The sequence below is a fragment of the Chroicocephalus ridibundus genome, chromosome 3 (assembly GCF_963924245.1).
Source record: "Chroicocephalus ridibundus chromosome 3, bChrRid1.1, whole genome shotgun sequence".
NCBI classification, from domain to species: domain Eukaryota; kingdom Metazoa; phylum Chordata; class Aves; order Charadriiformes; family Laridae; genus Chroicocephalus; species Chroicocephalus ridibundus.
In genome coordinates this window covers 41,370,863-41,392,777 of record NC_086286.1, presented here as the reverse complement: position 1 = coordinate 41,392,777, position 21,915 = coordinate 41,370,863, and the positions used below count along the sequence as shown (strand labels likewise).

The window sequence follows — 21,915 nt, the reverse complement described above, 5'->3', positions numbered from 1 at the left end:
TAAGGTGAAGACCAATGGTAATTTTGGCTGCTAGAAGACAACTGACAATAAGTAACAAAGGGTAAAGTACGAAATCAAGGGAAAGGACAAATGGAAAGTTGTACCTGTTACTGAGAAGCTTTTTAAAATCTGATTTTTCTCAGCTCCCATCTTCCTAACCTGTGTGAGTAGACTTGAACTCAGTGTATTGGGCTTTTTCCTGTTATTTCTCTGTGGATATGTCTGGGTCGCTTTTTGTTGGTGATCTCACAGGCATCAGAAAAGCAAAGGATTCTCCTTTTGCTCTGCCGGGAGAGCAAAAAGTCTCCCGAGTGCCATTATTTGCAAGGAAAAGAGCTAGAGGTGATGTCTAGGGGATTTTTCACTGCATACTGATGAAACTTCTGTCACTCTCAAGAATATTTCTGGCTGACGTGAGTCTAGTTGTGCAATTTTTTCCTGTATTTACAGCGAAGAATGCGAGACCTAACAGCTGAGGTAACGAGCAGTCTGCTGCAGTTTCCAGAGGTGACTCTTCAGGCACTTGGGGAAGATGAGGGAACCCTCGGCTCTGTGCTGTGCGGGAGGTTTTCTGGAGGTGAGCATTTTCCTTTAAATTTGGTCTCGGTACAAAGCTGTTCTTGCCTGGAGGCTACCTGAAGCCTCAGGTCATCGTATCAGCTGTGTCAGGTTGGTGCTGTTAAGAGGCATCCTGTTTAGAGAGAGAGAACAAAAAGGGTGCTTCAGCGATGACAAATGCTAATATTAAAACGTGAGTATAGTTAAACTTTGAAGTGGACTTTCCAGGTGATGTGACAGTAGAGCTGGGTGCCTATCTGGAGGTCTAGGCTTCTGTTAAGACCAGGTGGAATCTATCTACCTGAGTGTAAATGCAGGAATTGAGCTCATACTTCCTTTGGGCTGGCAGTAGTTCAGTGAAACAAAATGCCTTCGATTCTTCCTCTACGCTCTAAGACTTGTATTCCCATATGCGTTTAGATCATTTCTAGCAAAACCAAGGCGAATATGGTATAAAGGCTGTTGATCAGGACCTTGTCATCTTTATCGCAAACAACCCAGATTCTTCGGTGCGGGAATGACAAGTACAAATGCAAAATAACAAGGTGGTTAATTTTAGGAGGGATTGCTTGGGGATTTCAACGGGTGATTTTGAATCATTGACTAGAATGAGGTAGGTCGGTCTTCCTCTGCTAGGTACGTTTATTGAAGGAAAGGGGCAGGCACTGTGATTTTTTTTCAGCTGTTTTCAGTCTTCCGTTGGACATTTGCTTCAGTCCTCTTTCTTTTCTCTCACAGGGAGAAACGGCCTGGCGTGGTTGGCACGTGGTCCTCACCTTGAGGTGGTGAACTGTGTGACAGGAGAGCGGCTCTCTGCGTACCGTTTCAGTGGAGTCAATGAACAGCCTCCCACTGTTCGTGTGGTGAAGGAGTTTTCCTGGGAGAAGAGAACTGGACTGCTGGTTGGGTTGGAAGACGCAGAGGGAAGTGTTCTCTGTCTGTACGACCTTGGACTCTCAAGAGTGGTTAAAGCAGTTGTTCTTCCCGGGAGGGTAGGTACTTTTTAATTGGAGAAACGAAGCTTTGATGTTGTTAGGTGCTGCGTAGGCCTGTTTTAGGACAAGCTTTGGAGCGTCTCTTTGTAGGAGGTATTTTTTCTATCGCGCGTTAACATCCTGTCACTTGAGAGTATCCAGTCAAGACGGTGTTGCTGTAAAATCTTGGGCTTAATGTGCCATTATTGTTGGAGTTTACTGAGAGTAAAACAAGTTTTCTGGTTTTATTGTAGAGCACAGAGTTACCTGATTCTCTCCTTCTGCAAAAAGGCATTGAAAAGCACCTTTGTTTGGCCCTAATTGCTTGATTTCCATCAGAAATACCGTCTTTAAAATGGCTCAGAATTCCATAGTTGTGCTGTAAATGACTTCGACACATTGCCTTGAATCTCAGCCTAGCAAGCAGGCTGAGGAGAACACATTTTTCTGTTGACTTAGGAGAGGAAAAAAGAGCCTCTAGTGAGTTATCTGACAGATTGTTGGGAGGTCACCTTTCAGCCTGCAGTCCTTGAATCTCTGCTCTCTGACTAGTGTGTTTGTGTAGATGGGACACACTGGTGTAATGTTGCTGATGTTTTCTGTCTTCTGTAACCCAGAAACTCAAATGATGTGTGTCCCCTAGCCTCTTATCTTAATGTAAACAAGAATCGGTGGCAGTCAATAGAACATCAAGATTCTTTTTTATCATCTTAGAATCTGCAACAACTAACTAACTAACTTCTTAGCCAGCTTTCCATCAGGTGCTTTGGTTTGACTTGCTAGAACACAGGTGGAGTTTTGTTTGTTTGTAATGCTACAGTGTGATGACTAGTAGTAAGCATTCGTATTGGGGTGACTGAGAGAGAGAAATACGTGCAGCTTTAGCGCAGGAGTCTTTGTGTGCTCGTGTCTCTGCTCTAGCAGTCAGTGTTGTCCTGGGATGTGCTGCAACGTGTGCTGAAAGGTCTGTCTTCGCCTTGTGAGACAGTTGCGTGCAGACTGCTGGGCACGTGAGAGAGCAGTGTGCGCTTCCTCCTTTAGGTGGAGTCACCTTTTTATCTGAGAAGCTGCTGCTTTAGGCTGGCTTTTAACATTTTTCTCAACATTCGTGAAAGCGCTGGTGTGCATTTAAAGCTTCTTTTCCTTTATGTGGTTGTTACTTTTCTTCTAAATGCGGACTAGTGTGAATTTTACTAAGCTGGTCTCTCCCTTCAACGCTTTCTAAATACGTTTCGCTCCCATGGAAATGGTGTGTCTCCCATGCAACTTGGCCGCTGCCTCGTCTGACTCTGGAGCCCTGATTTATCCTAATGCCCGTTTGTCAAAGAAGGCATAGACTGTATCGCGGTGCTGGTGGGCTGTGAGCGGTGGGAGACCTCGATGTAGTTGTGTTTGTCTGTCTTAAGCCCCTTGAATACGATAAAGTTTCTTGCGTATAACTGATTTTCTGTGTTTTCCTCCAGTTAATTACTGCGAAGTAGGAAATGGAAATTGCTAAGCTGTACTAATAGAATGCCCCATGTAAGTTGAAGTTAAGTCACTTACCCGCAGGAAATCTAGTAAATGGAAGGCAGTAACAGGTTTTTGTACGGGGCTTTTTTGTCTTTGTCTCTTTTCTTGATCTAATTGCAAACAATGCTTTGATGCTCCTGTATTTACTTTTTCTATTGAGCTTGTCAAAGAGCTCAAATAGTAACTTGTAGTTTTCCTGTAGGTAACCGCTATAGAACCCATAGCGAATCACGGAGGACCCAGCGTGAGCACTCAGCACCTCCATCAGAGTCTGCGATGGCTCTTTGGGGTGGCAGCAGTGGCTACAGATGCTGGCCATCTGCTTCTGGTTGACCTTAGTTTGGATGATTGCTCCTGCACTCAGAATGATATCGAAGCATTGGGTAAGCCTGCAGTTTTTCCACATGAATTTAAACGCAAGAAAACTTCTGTCTTCTAACGAAACAGTATGCATCCCACTTTGAAGACCCTTGTGTCAGACATTTCTGACGACTGGTTACAGGTGGCAGTTTGACATCGTATAGTCCCGACCTGATTAAACCTGGGAGCGTCTGACTGCTCCTCGCAGTGTTGTAAATGCCCCCTCCCGCCAAGATCCCTGTGCCACTATGATTCTTGCCAGAGAGGTGTAGGAATTTTGCCACGTGAGCCGGTGCGGCCGCCTGGTAGGAAGTTGTGTTGGAGGAGCCCTGTTTCCCGGGAATGCTCTTCTGCTTGTGTTAATTGACTTGGGGCAAATTTTGGGCTTGTTTTTTAAAATAAACCCCACTTACCAACACCCATGCATTTGGATGAATGAAATCTCGAATAGGTGTACTCAGATTGCATACACCGTTTTGGCTATTACAACAGCAGCTTCAGCAATTGGTGCCACTTCAAACACGAGGTGCCACTTCAAATTTCATCACGAGGCCCAAACTCCTGCTTTTCAGAGTCCAGGAAGAATTTGGCTTAGTTATTAAGGTTACGCTTTTACGCAGCTTTCAAACGTGAGTGAGAATACTTGTCTGATCCGAGAGTTCTTATGTTTTTCAAAGACATACATAATGGAAATGGCAAAAAAAAGTGTTGCGTAAATGGCTATTTTGCCTGGCACGGTAGCATTAGATGATAGGGGTTGTCACGTCAGTGCCTAAAATGCAGCCTAAATGGCATAACGTATTCATTTATTGCTTGGTTTTGTGTGTGTAGATCTAGAAGTTGTCACTAAAAATCCTGCTGAAGTTGCACAAAGAAGAGAAACTGTGACCAGCGAAGGGAGACGTCTCTGTTTTCAACTACAAAATGCTTCCGGAACAGCAGTATCAGCCCTGTGCTACATAAGCAGAAGCAACCAGCTCGTTGTGGGTTTCTCAGACGGCTACCTGTCGCTCTGGAATATGAAAACTTTGAAGAGAGAGTAAGTAGGCCTTTACACTTGGCCATGCCTGGAGGTGCGGGGCTCTCGATTTGTTGCTTAAGGAAGTATGTGGATGTAAAGAGAACTTTTTCAGGGACTGACATGAGTATGAGTATAATCTTGGCACGTTCAGAAATCCTCTTCTGACATAACTTTTCAGTCATACCTAGATCAAGTGGTCCGCCTTCTCCCCAGTGGACTAGGATTGTTTTCCTTATTGTGCCTGTGGATTGAGGAATTGTGGGAAGCATGCTTCCTGGGGTTTTCAGAACCGGTTACTGCAACTGGGGCATCCATTGAAAGGCTGAAGTATGTCAGTGATGTGATTTTGGTGCCGATATTCTCTAAAGTGTCCAGGGTGAAACTAGTGAGACATGAAAACTCAATAGCTGACCTGTGCCTGAAAAATGTATTCTTTCCTGCGTGTCAGCTTTGGCCGAAAGAGCAATCTCACCTGAAATATTTGGCTAACTTCTGGTCGGGATTCCCTTCAGCAGATCTGCACTGACTCCCCAGAAGCTGTTGGATGCATAAATAGACAGTGGAGGAATAATTAGGTGGCAAGAGTAGAGTGTGGAGGTACAAGTAAGGTTCAGAAGTCAGGAAGAACAATGCTTGACGTAGTCCAAGAAACGAGAAACTACCTGTGTTTGGGCCACTAGGCTCACCTTTTGTTTTCTTTTTCGTTTTGCTTTTTTTTTCCCCTAAACCTGTAGGCACCACTCTCAGCTTGAAGGAGGGAGGATTCCTGTCTATGCTGTCACTTTTCAAGAGCCTGAGAATGATCCTTGCAATTGTTGCTACTTGTGGGCTGTTCAGTCTACGCAGGAAAGGTGAATAAAAACTTTAACTATCAGCCACTGAATTAATTCTTTTTTTTTTAAGGATATTTGTTCCCATACAGTTGAACATGTGTATTTGTTGTGTGTCTGCGATTCTTTCCGGTACGGAGGGTGTTAAACTTAGAATGCAATTTTTACAGGATTTACCAGACGTGAAGAGGGACCTACTAGTTCCTGCCTTCTGTCAGAAGGCAAAGCAACAGTGGCCATATTCTTCTGCTCGCATTCTCAAATGGTTTGCTTTTGTTCCTCGATGACCGCTTCATCATTTGTTTGATAGTCACACCGTGGTATTAAAATACCACTAGGAGCAGTTGAGGCTGCAGATCTAGAACACCAGACGTGCCCACACAACAGCCTGCCGCCCCTAAAGGCGGCGGTGACAGTATTGCCGATGGCCTTGTGCCAGCGTCAGCAGTCTGTGGAGCCTTGGTGAGCCAGTGCAGCCTGAAGCTGTTAGTGTCAAAACGCCCTCCTTCATGTTTCAGTGGCTAAATGTGGCCGATGATCATGTTTTGGGAAGAGGTGGTGTTCTTTTCAGCAGGAGCATGCTATTAAGAAAACATTTAGGTCTACTAACACGACAGTGAGGACTATAAAGCAGCTTTGTAACCAAATTTCATAATTTATCCCTTTTTCAGTGAAGGTGATGTGGTGAGTTTACACCTGCTGCAGTTAGCGTTTGGTGACAGAAAACGCGTGGCCTCAGGACAAGTCATGTATGAGGTAAGAGGTGCATGCGTGGGAAAAGCAGACAATAGTAATTTTCTCTAAGGGAGTATCAGTTGAGTTACAGGGGTGAGATTTACCATCAACCTTCAGAGCTGGCTGAAAAAATAATCATGTTTTGCTGAGTCTTCTTGGGCACGGCCTTTGTCCATACCTTTTGGAAAGAAGGCGTACCATTTTATACTGCAGTGTCGTGTGTTCCAGCTAGATTCATCTGCAAAGAGCCCGTATAAATGAAATTCCTGAAGAGGACGCGGCTTTTGCAAATAAAATTATTCTGAAATACCAAACGAATGGCATGTAGGAAGAGAAGACTGGGCCTTGAATCGCTTGGTTTAACCAAGCTTCGGACTTGAATAAGCTTCTGTCTCTCTCCCTTTCTTAAAATACAGTCATACTCTAGTCTTTGCTGATCTTCAGTTTTATATTCTTGGTTTCCCTTAGAGCTTTGTCAGCCGGACTTCTCACATGAAATGCACCTACAGTGTCTCTTCAGTGTTGATCCTGACACTTAGTAGCTGTAAAGATAACTCGTTCTTCTTTTTGGCTGGGTGACCTATTCAATCTACTCTTAAAGCCAGGAAAATATGTAATTTGGTCAGAAGAGTGTACCTAAATGTTAGATCTGGCTCCAAGGAGGATGCGTTCAAAATACAGATGTGAGGTATCCTTGTATCTCAGATAGCTAACAGAGACAAGGCGCATCTGTTAGATGTGTAATTCCATTCAGTTGTACGCCTGGAAGTCTTCCAAAATCTTTTTGAGGGGACAGTAATCTTAGTTCAGAGCAAGTCTTTCCTCCTGATTTGGTACTTTCTCTTGCATATTCTCAATAGCTATGGAACGAAACAGGGGTGACTCTTGTATCGTGGTACTCTGGTTTTTGTAGGGACTGTGCCTTTTGATTTTTTTGGATTAATTTAGATTTTGAGTGTTTTGCTTATGTGTAGGAAAGGTGCTTCCTCATTTGCCACTGTTGCTTTTGCATAGATAGAGGTTAGGTGTTTGGAAAAGGTGGTGTTTCTTTAAAATGCATTATCTATCACGGTGACCAAGTAGAAGGATCTTCCAGGGATTCATCGCGTGCTGGATGCTATCTCTTTATCTTTGTTGATGTGCGGGACCTGTGCTCCACAGCGGATACTTTTAGTCTCAGAACACTTCCTTGTAGTCACAGATTGGTTAGTACTACATGACTGTCTGCCTGCATGGCTGTCTGAGTCAAGTTTCTTGTCCATCTTCAGGGGTAGAAAATTTAAGTGTCTCCCCTTTGCTAGGCCAAGTTTGAGTAAAGAAGGAGGAATCTACTGTTGATCCTTGTTCATTGGATAGAGTTCATAGGAGCTCAAAAGACTTTTTCAATACAGCCGTGCTTTTTGTTCCAGGAATTAGGTTTGAGGCTATGAAGCAGTGCCTCTTTGACTGTGTGTCATGGTAAGAGTCACAAATAGGACTTATGGAACATGTGGTACTGTGTTTTTCTATATGCGTGTCAAACTCTCGTCTCCATTGCCTTCAAGGCTGGTTTAAGTCTGCTTAAGTAATTAAACAGAAAGGTATGTTTAAGTAATGCTTCCAAAGACCTTTTTTGTACTGTCGCAGCAGTTGCTAAACCTGGTGCATCAAATCACGATCGTAGAGCGCATCTTTACCCTCGTTCTGCACAATGCTTGCGGATGGGCAGAGTATACACTCTCTACTTTGATATCAGAGTTTGAGCAGTGCATCTCGTTTGAAAACTTGTTTTTGTGTTTTGCTAGTCAATGGAGTCATTACTTAACATCTCCCATACAATGGAGTTCCTTAGAATGACTTTGCCCGGCGTGGAAAGTTTAAAATGCACTGCTTTGCTTCAGAAGCATTTTCTTTTTAGTTATGAAAGACTTTTTTTAATTATTTAATTTTTCTTTTTAGACAACCTTCATATTTATTTGTAACACTTCCTGGAATCATTAAGAGAAAGCTCGCCTCTTCTCAGATTAGGTGAATTAGATGTATCCTATGAGATCATACGGGAATGTGTGGTTTCATGCCAGTTCGTTTCAGAGCTCTGCAAGTTTAGGAAACCTGGGTAGAATGTGGCGTTATCAGTTTATGGGTTGTGTGGGTTGGGTTTCTTTTTCCCTCTTTTTTTTTTAATTATAGAGCTGCTATTTGTCCCCAGTACACCCATTCATGTGTTGTATGGTAGACAGTTTGAATGAATGCTGTATTTGGAAAGACGGTATTTCACTTCATGCTTACTTAAAAAATGGCACTATCAGAGGTTCAACACAATCGTGCCGGGGTTTCTGTGTATCTCAAAATTAGTTTGTTTACTGTGTAGTAATTCGTGATGCTAAAAGCCTTGGCCACGTGCACCCCGTGTCCTTTCTGGTTTTCCCTTTTGCTGTTGGCTGTGCTTGGTGAGGAGCTGAGGGACATTTCACCCGTTAGTCTCTGACAAGATGAGAGGAGGAGCTGTCATAGCTTACGTGGCTTGAAAGAAGATTGCTAATCAGTATGAAGTTCTCACAGTAACTAGAGAGGGGTGCACGGTCACTCTGGTGGTGTGCCCATAGAAAATACCTCTTGACAGCTTTAGCTGCTGGGGCTTCTCTAACTTCATCAGTTCTGCAATCAAGACATGGAGCAAAGAGCTTTGCATGCATGTGTGTTGCATCATTTTAGAGATCTCTTTGTAGCGATATATTTATTTTTATAAAGAACATTCTTGGATGTCGCAAGGAATTCTGCAAAACATGTTTAGATCTGAAGAATGTTAGGGAAATTCTAAATTTTGAAAAAGTGCAAAGCCTTTACAGCCAAACTTACCCGTTACGATTTGACACTGCATTCTCTTGCATGTCAGGCGTAGTTTCTATTTACCATCAGAAATAGGCTCATGCGAAATACACAGTATAATAAGCCTATTCTGTTAGACTGTCTTTCATGTTTAGCCATAATGTATGTTTTTATCTTAGAATGACCTTTGCTCTCTTCTCTGATTTTTCCCCCAGGGTTTGCAATACTGTGGCGAAAAGTTCAGTTTAGATCTCACGGGTGGAGTCTTTCCCTTGAGAGGCCAGATGAGTACTAAATTAATCAGCTGCCAGACTGTCGAAAAATTCCGCAGCGACGTTGACGGAGAGGATAGCGTAAATGAAGGTTTGTTCTGATGTCCGTGTTTGGTGATTTTAAAAGAAGTGCTTTTGGAACCTAAGCAACGAATGCTGTTCTGTCCCCACAGTCTGAAAGTCTTGCCTATCTGCATAGACTAGATTGTTGGGATTATTTACGAAGAAAAAATGGATGCTTAAGTTATGTGGGACTTCTTTAAGGGAAAAAGTGGGTTTTATTTTATGCTTGCTGACATGCTATCGCGATGTATGGTGGGGCCGTTTGTATGATGATGGTCAGTCGTTTTACTCCTCCAGCTGCCATCTTTGAACAAGAAGTTCAAACTCTCCATTGCTTAGGAATGTTACCAGAATTTTTTCCCTTCTTCAAACCGATGTCCGCCTCTGCATCCAGATGGTAGCCCGTCACAAGTGCTGTTCCCCAGGGCACTGCACTGGGGCCACTTCTCTTTAGTATCTTGACCAGTGATCTGGACGAGGGGACAAGAAAAAGGGGCAGTGTGACTGAAACCTATCACAGAGATGTTTGCTATTCCGTAAGTACTGTAATCACTCTTAGGAAGGGTTGTGTTTCACGAGTGACAGAAGAGAATGAAGCCAAAATAGAAAGTGGTGTTTTAAAACTATCGGATCTATCGTATTTTCTACAAGTCAGAAACAACGTCTTGTCTTTTACAGTCACGTCTCCTGACACCAGTGTCTCAGTCTTCAGTTGGCAAGTGAATACGTACGGTCAGGGAAAACCATCTACTTACCTGGGTGTATTTGACATTAATCGCTGGTATTCTGCTCAAATGCCAGATTCGCTAAGGTAGATTTTTCTTCAGTAGTTTTCCATATGCCTGCCAATAATTCATTTGAATGTCGGCATTTAGCTTACGCGCTTGTTTTCTTTAAGGCCGGAAGAATTCCCTCATGAGTGCCCCTATTTTGCACTGTGGTCGCTGGATACCGTAGTGAGCGTGACTTCTCCGAAGCTCCTTTTGGATATTCTGGTCCATGAGCGGAGTCTAAGTCGGGGAGTTCCTCCTTCTTATCCACCACCTGAGCGGTTTTTTCATCCAGGCAACTATAACTTTGGTAGGTATTTCACTGCTTTTGAGAGTGATAAGCTTAAAATGAGGTCAAATGCCATTCATTGGTTCTCTTGTTCAGTCATTGTTTGTCATTCAAAACCCAACCCAAACCAAAAAAACACCCAGTCCCCCCCAAACCCAACTCTGATCACGTTGTACTGACAAGGTATTTACTATTGTGGAACATATCTGACAGCCGGCTGAGTTTTGGTGCTTTTGTAATGTAGCTGGTGAAGTGGTGCTGGTTATAGCCTGAAATGACTGTGAACTGAAGCTCAAAGCACTCAGTTATATGTTTCTAGATACCGGTGTGTAAAAAATGTAAACTGGTCATGCCATAACTGTGAGAGTACGGAAGGTTGTCAAACGTTGCCTGTTTCTGCAGATGGTACGTGCTTGCTGACCTCCGGAGTCGTTCACATGACTTGCACCGGCTTCCAGAAGGAGGTGATCTTTTACTGTATCTTTATTGCGAGTGGCAGGAGATGTAGCTTTTCTAAGTTTTCTGTTGCACTGCTTTCCGTGTTAGGGACCGTTTCATGCTCATCCTGCCCGTCCACACGCATAGTTGCAATTGTATCCTGTCGCCAGTTGTATGCAAATGGTAATGTTTTAGGTCCCCTCTTGGGACTGTACAACTGCCATTCATAGAATCATAGAATCATAGAATTGTTGAGGTTGGAAGGGACCTTTAAGATCATCGAGTCCAACCTTTAGCCTACCCTGACAAGAGCCACTTCTAAACCATGTCCCTCAGTGCCCCATCTACCCTTTTTTTAAACACCTCCAGAGATGGTGAATCCACCACCTCCCTGGGCAGCCTATTCCAATGTTTAATAACCCTTTCAGTGAAAAAATGTCTCCTAATATCTAATCTAAACCTCCCCTGACGTAACTTGAACCCGTTTCCCCTCGTCCTATCACTTGTCACCAGGGAGAAGAGGTCAGCCCCCATCTCTCTACAACCTCCTTTCAGGTAGTTGTAGAGGGTGATAAGGTCTCCCCTCAGCCTCCCCTTTTCCAGGCTAAACAACCCCAGCTCCCTCAGTCGTTCTTCATAAGGTTTGTCCTCCAGGCCCCTCACCAGCTTTGTAGCCTTTCTCTGGACACACTCCAACACCTCAATGGCCCTCTTGTAGCGAGGGGCCCAAAACTGAACGCAGTACTCGAGGTGGGGCCTCACCAGTGCCGAGTACAGGGGGATGATCACTTCCCTAGTCCGGCTCACCACACTATTCCTGATACAGGCTAGGATGCTGTTGTCCTTCTTGGCCACCTGGGCACAGTGCTGGCTCATATTCAGCCGGCTGTCAACCAACACTCCCAAGTCCTTTTCTGTCGAGCTGCTTTCAAGCCATTCTGCCCCAATCCTGTAGCGCTGCATGGGGTTGTTGTGTCCCAAGTGCAGGACACGGCACTTGGCCTTGTTGAACCTCATACCATTGGTCTCAGCCCATCGGTCCAGCCTGTCCAGATCCCTCTGCAGAGCCAACCTACCCTCAAGCAGATCAACACGCCCGCCCAGTTTAGTGTCATCTGCGAACTTACTGAGGGTGCATTCAATCCCTTCATCCAGATCATTGATAAAGATATTAAAGAGAAACGGCCCCAGCACCGAACCCTGGGGGACACCACTTGTGACTGGACACCAACTGGATTTAACTCCATTTACCACCACTCTCTGGGCACGGCCATCCAGCCAGTTTTTTACCCAGCGAAGAGTACACCTGTCCAGGCCATGAGCAGCCAGTTTCTCCAGGAGAATGCTGTGGGAAACAGTATCAAAAGCTTTGCAAAAATCCAAGTAGATAACATCCGCAGCTTTTCCCTCATCCACTAAGTGGGTCACCTTATCATAGAAGGATATTAGGTTTGATAGGCATGACCTGCCCTTCACAAACCCATGCTGACTGGGCCTGATCACCCTGTTCTCCTGCATGTGCCGTGTAATGGCACTGAGGAGGATCTGTTCCATGACCTTCCCAGGCACCGAGGTCAGACTGACTGGCCTGTAGTTCCCCGGATCCTCCTTCCGGCCCTTCTTGTGGATGGGTGTCACATTTGCTAACCTCCAGTCAGCTGGGACCTCCCCGGTTGTACAGGACTGCTCATAAATGATACCAAGTGGCCTGGCGAGCACCTCCGCCAGCTCTTTCAATACCCTTGGGTGGATCCCATCCGGCCCCATAGATTTGTGCACCTCCAGGTGCTGAAGCAGGTCCCTCACCATTTCCCTTTGGATTAGAGGGGCTTCATTCTGCTCCCAATCCCTGTCTTCTAGTTCAGGGGTCTGGGTGCTCAGGGAACAACTGGTCCTACTGCTGAAGACTGAGGCAAAGACTTCAATAAGTACCTCAGCCTTTTCCTCATGCTTGGTCACTATGTTGCCGGCCCCATCTACTAGAGGACAGAGATAATCCTTAGTCCTCTTCCTACTGCTAATATATTTATAGAAGCTTTTTTTGTTGTCCTTGACAACAGAAGCCAGGTTTAGCTCCAGCTGGGCTTTGGCCCTCCTGATTTTTTCCCTACATAGCTTAACTACCTCTTTGTAGTCGTCTTGAGTGGCCTGCCCTTCCTTCCAGAGGCCATAGATCCTCTTTTTTTCCCGAAGTTGCAACACTAGCTCCCTGTTTAGCCAGGCCGGCCTTTTTCCCCAACGGCTTGTCTTCTGGCACATGGGGACAGCCTGCTCCTGCGCATTGTCTCCTCTTGAAGCACGATCGGGGATTGAATGTCTAGAAAGGAATGCAACGTTGCTCCAGGAGCAAGATCAAAACCACTGCAGAAGGCGGGGAAAGGTGTTACTTTTTTATTGCCCCTCAGTCGAACTGCCTGCATAGTCTTGAGTTAGAGTTTTGATCCCCAATTCTCTTGAAAAAGGAGGGAATGGAGAAAATGAAAAATCACATAACTGTTTGAGGAATGAAAATTTTGTTTTCTCCCAAAACTCGGCCAAATTATAACTTCCGAGCCGCAGCACAGATTGTGACAGATAATTTTGAGTGAAGTTTCAGCTCACTAAATGTTTCCAACATGAATCGGCTTCCATACGAATAGGCATAGAAAGGATCTTCCAAAGCGTGAAGTTGCATGTTAGCTTAGCTTATATAGAATGTATTTTGTGTCAGTGTTGAGGGAAAGAGCAAGGCCTGTGTATAGACAGAGAAGGTAGAAAAGACTTAATTACGCAGATTGCTAACCTAAAGCATCTTAGTGGTTCAGGCTGTCTGACGGTGTCAGTGAACATTTAGATTCTTCCTTTTAGAGGTTATCCAGAAGCGTAGTGACGGAATAACAATGCTGTCTTAATCTGTGGTTTTCGATCGATGTTTCAGACCTTGAATTTTTTGAAGAAATCTGGCCCTTCAATATGGGAAGCCATTCAGGAGAGCTACAATAGGTGTCTTGTAGCTGGCTTGCTGTCTCCAAGACCAGTTGATGTCCAGCCATCCAGTTTGAGTCAGGTGAGTGCCTATGAGGGAATCAAGGGGGAAATACATCCATCTGGTCTGACAGGGCTGGAGGGGCTACAAGACACGATACTCCAATTTGAAATACAGGTGTTGACCTGAGCTAGCAGAAGTAACCGTATCCTTAGATCCAAAGTAGTGACTTTGACCGGGAACAGCCCTAAGAGATCTGTCTTTAGAGACCCCTCTCTTAATTCGGTGCCACACACAGATGCGCACAAGGAAGCGTGCAGTCAGTGCTGGTCATGCCCAACATAACGCATGTGTCCCCCAGAGCAACCCCCATCCCTGTCAGTTTCTCAAAGCAGTGGTTCAGTGCAGTAGCCGACGATGGGGGCGTCTCACTGGGATGCGAGCTCTTGCAGACGTCAGCTTGCTGCACTGTCACTGTACGTGATCATTTGCTTCCAAGGAAGTGGGCTGTGGTAAAGGATTACTGCTGTCAGCTCTCCCTGGCAATTTCTTCACGGCTTGCCCTCGTTTTCCCTTCATCGGTAGGCTTTTCTGCATCCTCTCCGGGCGGATCTTCACCTCTGTAGCCTCTGCCTTGTGCTGCAGTAGCCCAATTTGCTGCTCTGAGACTGCCCTCTTGCAGCTGCAACACCTTAATCACCTTTATCTCATGACACTCGCTACCTTCTATGTGCTTTATGCCACCACAGTGACTTCACTCCCCCTGCCATAGGTTTTCCATTTGCAATGCACCAACCTTTCCCTGGAGCAATCAGCAGGAAGGGGAGAGCAGCCTTCCCGCTGCCCTCCTCTTCCTGTCTCCTGCATTCGTCACCACATTTGTGGACGTGTGTTAGGACATGAACGCTTCTGCACAGTGTGGTAGCTCAAAGACATTTCTTGGCAAGCTGGCCAATGGTGTGTTTCCTTGTCTGAAACCAGTTTTCAGAAAAAGATGGCAATATCACATGTGTGTTCTACATGTGTAGAAGTCGCTTTGAATGTCATGATTTTGCCTAGAGGGGAAAGATACTTTTGAATGTGTTTAAAAAAACCCAACCAACCAACCAAATCCCATCCCAAAAACCAAAGTAAAAACTTATGAAGGGTCCTCTCACCTGAGAGAAGTACGAGAACACCAGCTGAGATAAGCTACTACTTAGTATCGCGCGTCTGTGCATACCTGTGATTTATCCTTGTAAGGATTACCACTACACTATAATACAGTATTTGAAGAGCCTAACATTTAAACCATTAGGATGTAAATGTTTCGCTTCTTTTCTGTCACGTTACAAAATTCCAACGTACTGTTTTGGGTGTCAGAACTGCTTCATGTCTTCATGGTCTAGAAAGCTGCTTGGCCGTAGCTTCACTGTTTCCATGCAAACGTTGCACAGTTGTGTTTGTCCTGTCCCCTTCCTGCGTTCCTGATGGCAAACTTATCTGCACAGATGTGTAACGCGTATTAGCAGAGGATGTTTCTGGACGTAGTAAGTCGGAACTCAGTACGTGAAGACTGTAATGCAGAGGCACGCGAAGAAAGATTAGAATTAGGCTGCAGTAAGTTGAAATGTCAGAGGAGAAGTGTGTTAATGTGTTCCTCAGAGCAGTGAGCAGTCCAGCCTGTGGCTGGAATTAAGAGAAAGGACGTGGCATTCCTGGCCTGTGTCCTGATTGACTTTGTGATGTCTGAATGAGTATACAGTTAGAAAGAAACATTTACTGTTGATGGTTCACATGGTGCAAGTAGGTAAGATTCTCATTTGAGTTTGTCTGTTACGTTTAGGAGGAGCAGCTGGAAGCAGTATTGTCAGCTGCTGTCCAGACAGGTTCTGTGGGACTTCTGACTGGATGCATTAAACATTGGATATCTGAAGGTAATACTTGGAACGTTGTTTTTTTACGTGGTACCTCTTTGAGTTGGAGCCTGTTGATTCATTTCTTTTTTGTTCTCTTTGTTTAAAGAGCAGCCAAGGTCTGCTGGTAATTTACGGTTTGTTCTTGAGTGGACATGGAACCAAGTGATCTCTACAAAGGAAGAATTTGACCAAATCTGTGAGTACTAGTGTAGTCGTTCTGCAAACCTAAAGTCGTTCTTTCTGATTGAGCTTCCTCAGTAATACGCCGCTATAGGATATTGCACGCGGTCCTTGAAGTGCGCCTTGAAACTCTGGAATTGCTCTGTCGGCTAACGATTTAATATTTATTCTTGAAAAGGTGTTCCGCTGTTTGATGGCTCTTGCAACTTCATTGACGCCCAGACATTACGGTCTCTCCAGCGCTGCCAGTTGCTTTTGAGCAACCTTAGCACGGTCTTAAACTGTTTTCTCACAGAAGCACAAGAGCTTACTGGAAAAGGTTTGTAGTAGTGCTACAAAATCTTTGGTATGTTTTATTAAGATTTGGAATTGTGGCAACATGGGCTTTTGTTGTTTTTGAGGATTGGAAGACAGTCACATTTAGCTGGGAGAAGGGGCTTAAAGCTGAGCGCTTGGGACCACCACAAAACACGCATGGAGTTCAGGGCAACAGTTTATGGTGGAGCTCATGCAAGGGGGTGGGGGAGGCTACATCCAGAGAGAAGCTTTGTAGGCAACTGGGCTGAAATTACAGCAACCGAATGTGGTATTGCTGAAAATTATTCCTTTGAGTTCTTAGCTAGCAAGTTCTAGTTGCATGCAGACACCGTGTTGCAAATTGCTAAACAATACGAAGGAAGCGTAAACGAGTAACATGCAAAGTAAGTTACTTGAGTTTCTACAGCTTTTTCTCTTAGAAATGGTTCTTGGCCTATTGAGAAAAGAAAAGACTATCCCTTTGCTATCAGAAGAATCTCTGCTACGTGAGAAACAGATGTCTTATTCCTGCGTGCATTTAGTAGTTCAGGCTTTGGGGTTTTGTTTTTTTTTTATTTTAGCCTTTAGTGAGTTTAGTTCTTTATAGGGGTTGCTTTTTGTTTTGGTGGTGATAGTGGGTTTTTTCTTCAAATAAGAAAGCGATACAGCATGAAAAACGCAAAGACAAAGATTTGTAATGTGCTATTTTTATACTTTTGGTTTAGTAGGATGAAGGGAGTTTTGTGAAAATGAACAGAATTGCATAACGCTAATCATCTCCTGCCTTTTTTCAGGTTTTGCAGACGTGACAAATAAGCAAGCGGTAACCGGCCTCATTTCTTTGTATGCACGAGTGGTCATCTGGTTCTGTCGATCCGGTCTCCTTCCAGAGGGTTTAGGTAAGCGTGACCTGTCATACGTTTGTAGGAAGGCGACCATCCAGTGAGTGACTCCCACGAACGCATGCTTAGCCATGTTTTTGTAACGGTTTCGTCAGGAAGAAGTCGTGCTGGTTCAGTGGCAGGGTGTGCTGAAGTTCTGTGGGTGAAGTTGAGATTTTGCCTGGTTGTCAAGTACACGGCGTAGAATGAGGCAGGCAGTTTCTTTCCTGGGTGGATTTTAGGAATAGCAATGGACCCCTGACGTCACGGCGCTGCTTGTGTCCACAGCTTGAACTACTTGAGATTTTAAACAAAGTACTATTAAACAACAAGTACCGGAATGCTTGTTTTTACAGTGAGAGCATTACCTGCATGTTTTGAACTTTCTATCAGTTGCTTGAGGAGAAAGTACACCTTGGAAATCCTTCTTTAGTTGGATGGATTAGAAATTCCATTGTCAGCCTTAATTGTCTCACAGATGCTCACGCGGCACGTTTAGAAACCATTCCCTTTGAGAACTGGGTGGTTTTTTTTATAGTGAACTTCAGCTTACCCTACATGTTGTGAATGCTGCGTGAACTGTAACCTTGAAACGGCACTTGGGGCAAGAAGGAATTGAGTCTTGTCTCTTAGAGTTCTTTTAGCAAAGGCAGAAAGAGGATTGGCTTCTTTCAGAGTTGGAGGCTTCTTGATGCTTAGCTTGTACGATCTTCTGTCTCTTTAGGCAAAAATTTTCGTTTACAAGTGTGATATGACTGCTTTAACTTGCTTCTACTTTGTTGCCTGTAGATGACGATACGCGTTTGTCAAGACCTTTCTACAATTATCCTCTGATTGAGAGCTACTATACTGGTCAGCGACAGAAACTTGAGCGTTTATCAAGGTAAGAGCTAGAGGAAGACTCTAGAACACTTCCACGGCAAATTCAGAAGTGGAAGGGAATGGCTTTTATCTCAACAGTTGCATGGGCTATGCGTAATGCCGCTGCCAGCAATACTCTTGACTTCAGTGACACGTGTGTTCTGTTGAACAGAGAGGTTACTTTCCTGTGTTAAAACGTTGCTATCTACCTCTGCTTAGTACCACTGGTTGGTATCATCATTTTTCGGGAGTCTACTTTATTCATTGGCTAATGTGTATAATTTCTGACTACTGAAAAAGGCCATGTGATTAGGACAGGATCAGTCACCTCCAGTTCAGCAAAGCAGGGTGTTCACAGAACAATTGTTTTGGAAGCAGAAGAAAGCGTGTTTTTTAACAAACAATCATCTCCGTCCTTGACTGGTAATAGAGGGTCATAACTGTATTGGCCTAAGTCCCCTTCTCCCAAGTACGTGGTGTGATTTCGTAAGATGGTTGGAGTTACATGGAGTTGGCACGCCTCGCACTCTCCTGGCTGTCGGATAGAAGTCACTTGCTAACGTCAGCTCTCTTTCCTGGACTAGCTGCCTAGCACATAGGCGGCATGCCTTGGATTAGCCGATAATAGGTTTTTCTTTGGAAATTGTACTGAAAACTGAATAAAGACCTGACCAAGCTTCGGCGATGGCACTGTGACCAAGAGGCTGCAAGGTGAGTTAAGGTGGAAGCTGCAGGGTAGGAGGTATTGACTTCAAAGTTCATCTTCCTTGGCTTACTTCTCAAGTAACTTACATACAGGCTCGTGTGTTCCTTCGAAGCACAGAGCCTCTAGTGTCCTTTTTCTGCTTTGTGCCATCGGGAGATGAAAGGGCAGGGCTGCAGTCAGCAGAAGACTGGAGGAAAGCTGTTACACCGGGAGGCTGGAATTAGTGTTTAACTCTGTCCAAATCCTTGCTACCTTTTGTTCCAGAGGAAAATGGGACTCGGACTGCTTGATGGTTGATGGAATGGTTTCCCAGTTAGGAGACCAAGTGGAGAAGCTGTGGCGGAGAGATGCAGGAGCAACTGGGAAATACCCGCCTGCCAGTTTGCATGTGAGTGTCCTGTTCACTGAGAACAACAACAAACGGCCGCCCTCCCCGCCAAACCCCACCCAAAAGCCAATGATTTAGGGAAGACAGGCGTTTTTCAGAACTTTTAATTTTTCATTTCAGGCACTGCTGGATCTCTATTTGCTAGAAAGCATTGAAGAAAACTGCAAACACGCAATTGTATCCTTTCTAGTTATTTTTATTACACCTCCAGGGGATGCACATAAATGTTCTTCAGTGTTGGTCGCCGACCTGTTTCGTAACATTTGTCCTTAGTTTTTCTCCAAATTTAAACACCGTTTAAAATTTTCTAAAACACCCATGATGGGTTATAAAACAATTTCTGTTTCAGAGCAAAAGGATTTCTAAGAGTGGTTTCCCAGTACCGGATTTTTGCTGAAATCACGGGTTTTCCAGCGCAGCTCACAGTGCTTGCTTTGGTTCCGTTGAAAGTGCAGGCACACGGAATAAGCAACAGGGAGAAGAGAAAAGTCATGGGGCAGAAACTTAATTTTTAAGCTGCTGAAATACACAGCCTTGCTTTTGCTGTTTGTTGCCTAACCCGCGAGGGGAGCCTAGAGAGCAAGGGGCTTAGAAACGCTTATAGCCCAGAGCTGTCTTGTTAGATGATGTCCCTAAAAACGGACGTCAGAAAGAGAAAATGACGCTACCAATGAGTGACCCGCATACTGGTTTAAATCCAGTTTTAATCATTCGGAGCTGAGCTGTACTGTAAGGATGCCACAATTTACACTGTTTTATAGACGCTGGACATGAGGGAAAAACCCAACTGTGGAATTTATTTGCTGTAATAATTGAGCGTTGGATGCTCCAATGTTTTGAATGTATTTTCTGCTTCCTACCACTTTTATATTCTTACTTCATTATGTTTTTCTAAAGGTAATGTGATAAAGTTTTGGTCTTACAAACTGATTAGCCTTAATGAGATACCTGATGTCAGACAATTTACTTGCTGCTGGATATCAAGCGTTCCTTTCCGAGTGAGACAGAGACTTCAGTCGACTCCTTTGCAACTGCCTTTGGCATGCCTTGGGGACTTGTTAAGCTTGTTGAAGGTTTTTGGCTTCTAGATCACAATGATTACGAAGTAAGTATGGTAGAGTTGAGTCAGACATACATGGCAGTACAAAGCTATAATCTAGAAAATGATTTTAAAACCCGATCTCTAACTTGTACAGAATTCACTGGCCCTGCTCTTTCATCCCGCTACAATCAAAACGGCGTCATGGCAGCACAAGAGAATTATTCAGTCCCTCCTGTGCCAAGGGGAGCATGGGCAAGCCCTCAGATACATCCAGCTGATGAGGCCACCCACGGCAAGCAGCGGGGAAGTGCAGCTTCTCCTCACTGTGTTGCTCTCCAATAGGTAAAGAAATACACCCCACCATTTTGTCACGCAAATCTTGTGAAAATGGAGAACAAAGAATAGAAATCATCATCCCCTAAGTTTCCTTTAAACTTTGAGTACAAGACTCTTGGGGCATCTCTTTGGTTATGCTATTAACATGCCTTTACGTCTGAAACATTAATTACAGGTGCATGGTGGAGGCTTGGGGTCTGTTGCACCAACATGCCGCTCAGGCAAACTTAGAAGACCTCTTAAAACACATGTACGAAATGTGCCGGGAGATGGGCCTGATGGAAGACTTGCTGAAGCTGCCTTTCACAGACACCGAACAAGTAAGTGGGAGCAAGGAAAAATGTTCATCGTCTCTTTGAAAAGAGAAAAGGCAGAGCCATAACAGATTTTTGGAATGATTTTTTTTTTCTCATAGGAGTGTTTGGAGAAGTTTTTAAGGACCAGTGCTGGTGTTCAGAATCAAGAATTCCTTTTAGTCTACCATCTGCAGCGTGCCAACTACATTGCAGCACTAGAGCTGAATCAATCCATGAATGTCAATCTTATGGTAAGCGTGAACTTGTGTTCTGGATTTGTGACGCGTTTGCTGTTTTCTGGAATCATAGTTTTCCAGTGACTCAAACTTCTAAGGTGGTTTGGAAGTCGTAGGTCCTGCATTTGAAAACTGTCATGCGGCCAGGTGGTGTGCGTAGGTCGCTTTTTCTTGCTTGTTTTAATCTTCACATCATGTTGTCCAGGGTAATTTCCAGTTGTCCCGTATATTCAGGGCACTGGCGTTTCAGGAAGAACAAGGGAAAGCCTGCTATGTAGTAAGTCGTTTGCAAATTGCAGGTGATATCAGAAAATTGCAGGTGGTAACAGGCGTATCAGAAGAAGGTTCTGCAGAGTGCCAGCATTGTTTTAACTTCAAGTTGTAGGCTCTGTTGCTATTCCAGTCTTCCTTCCACTTTGCTAAAAGTACCAGGTGAAATCGGTGTGTGCGGATGGGTAGAACTTGCCGCTGTTCTGTGCAGTGGAGGTGTTTTCCCACACCCGTAGAGGAAATCTGCTCACTAATGCGAAACAGCACGGAGAGGTCTGTGCAATGAACTTCTTGTAATGAGTTAAGCTTTTGCTTTCCGCTTTTCCTTCATCAGAACGACGGCGATCATCGCTTGACCGACAGAGCAGTTGCCAGAAATTCTCTATTAGCCCAATATGGCAAGATCCTTCCACGAATTGAAAGGCAGCTGGCCGTAGAGAGAGCCAAGCTTTACCATTTGCCTGCACTGGCCTCAAGAGAAGGTAACTTGTAGCGGGGGGAAATAGAGGGGAGAATTCCCTGTCACTTGGATGACACCAGGCTGAAATTTTCCCCCTCTTGCTTTCCAGTCTCAAGACCAAAGCCATTAACTCCAGTAAGAAAACAAGCTAAAGCAGGAAATGTGCGTCGAAGACCAAATTTTCTGGCGAAAATATTGTCCAGAATTAAAGAATCCTGGGCAGGAATGAAGGAGAAAACCGGTTTCTCACAAGGTGGATTTTAAAGATGCTGTCGTTTTTATAGCTGCTAAACGTGCTGTTTCTTCAGCAGGATGTTTCTAAAATTGAGGATGTTTCTAAAATGGGACCTGTTGAGATCCAAACAGGAGAGCAAGCAGTTGGGTTTCAACAGCACCCGCCAGTCCCTCACTAGAGACAGGAACAAGAAGAGACCTTAGATGCATTCACTTATTCAGCTCGTCTCGGCTT

The 21,915-nt window shown here is 44.5% G+C and overlaps 1 protein-coding gene across 1 annotated transcript; it reads left to right on the top strand.

The window, feature by feature from the left end:
- Nucleotides 1-456: 456 nt before the first annotated feature.
- Nucleotides 457-21,440, top strand: LOC134513841 (protein ELYS-like; the record flags this gene model as incomplete). Its single annotated transcript, XM_063331025.1, has 23 exons — nt 457-577; nt 1,297-1,550; nt 3,247-3,427; nt 4,236-4,443; nt 5,160-5,276; nt 5,927-6,011; nt 9,014-9,161; nt 9,812-9,944; nt 10,032-10,213; nt 10,595-10,656; nt 13,548-13,676; nt 15,421-15,511; nt 15,600-15,689; nt 15,852-15,992; nt 16,765-16,869; nt 17,641-17,734; nt 18,683-18,806; nt 18,927-18,983; nt 19,765-19,911; nt 20,003-20,190; nt 20,360-20,504; nt 20,600-20,731; nt 21,321-21,440. Coding segments are annotated over exons 1-23 (3,054 nt in total), but the record flags the coding sequence as incomplete, so codon positions are not given.
- Between the last annotated feature and the right edge of the window lie 475 nt (nt 21,441-21,915).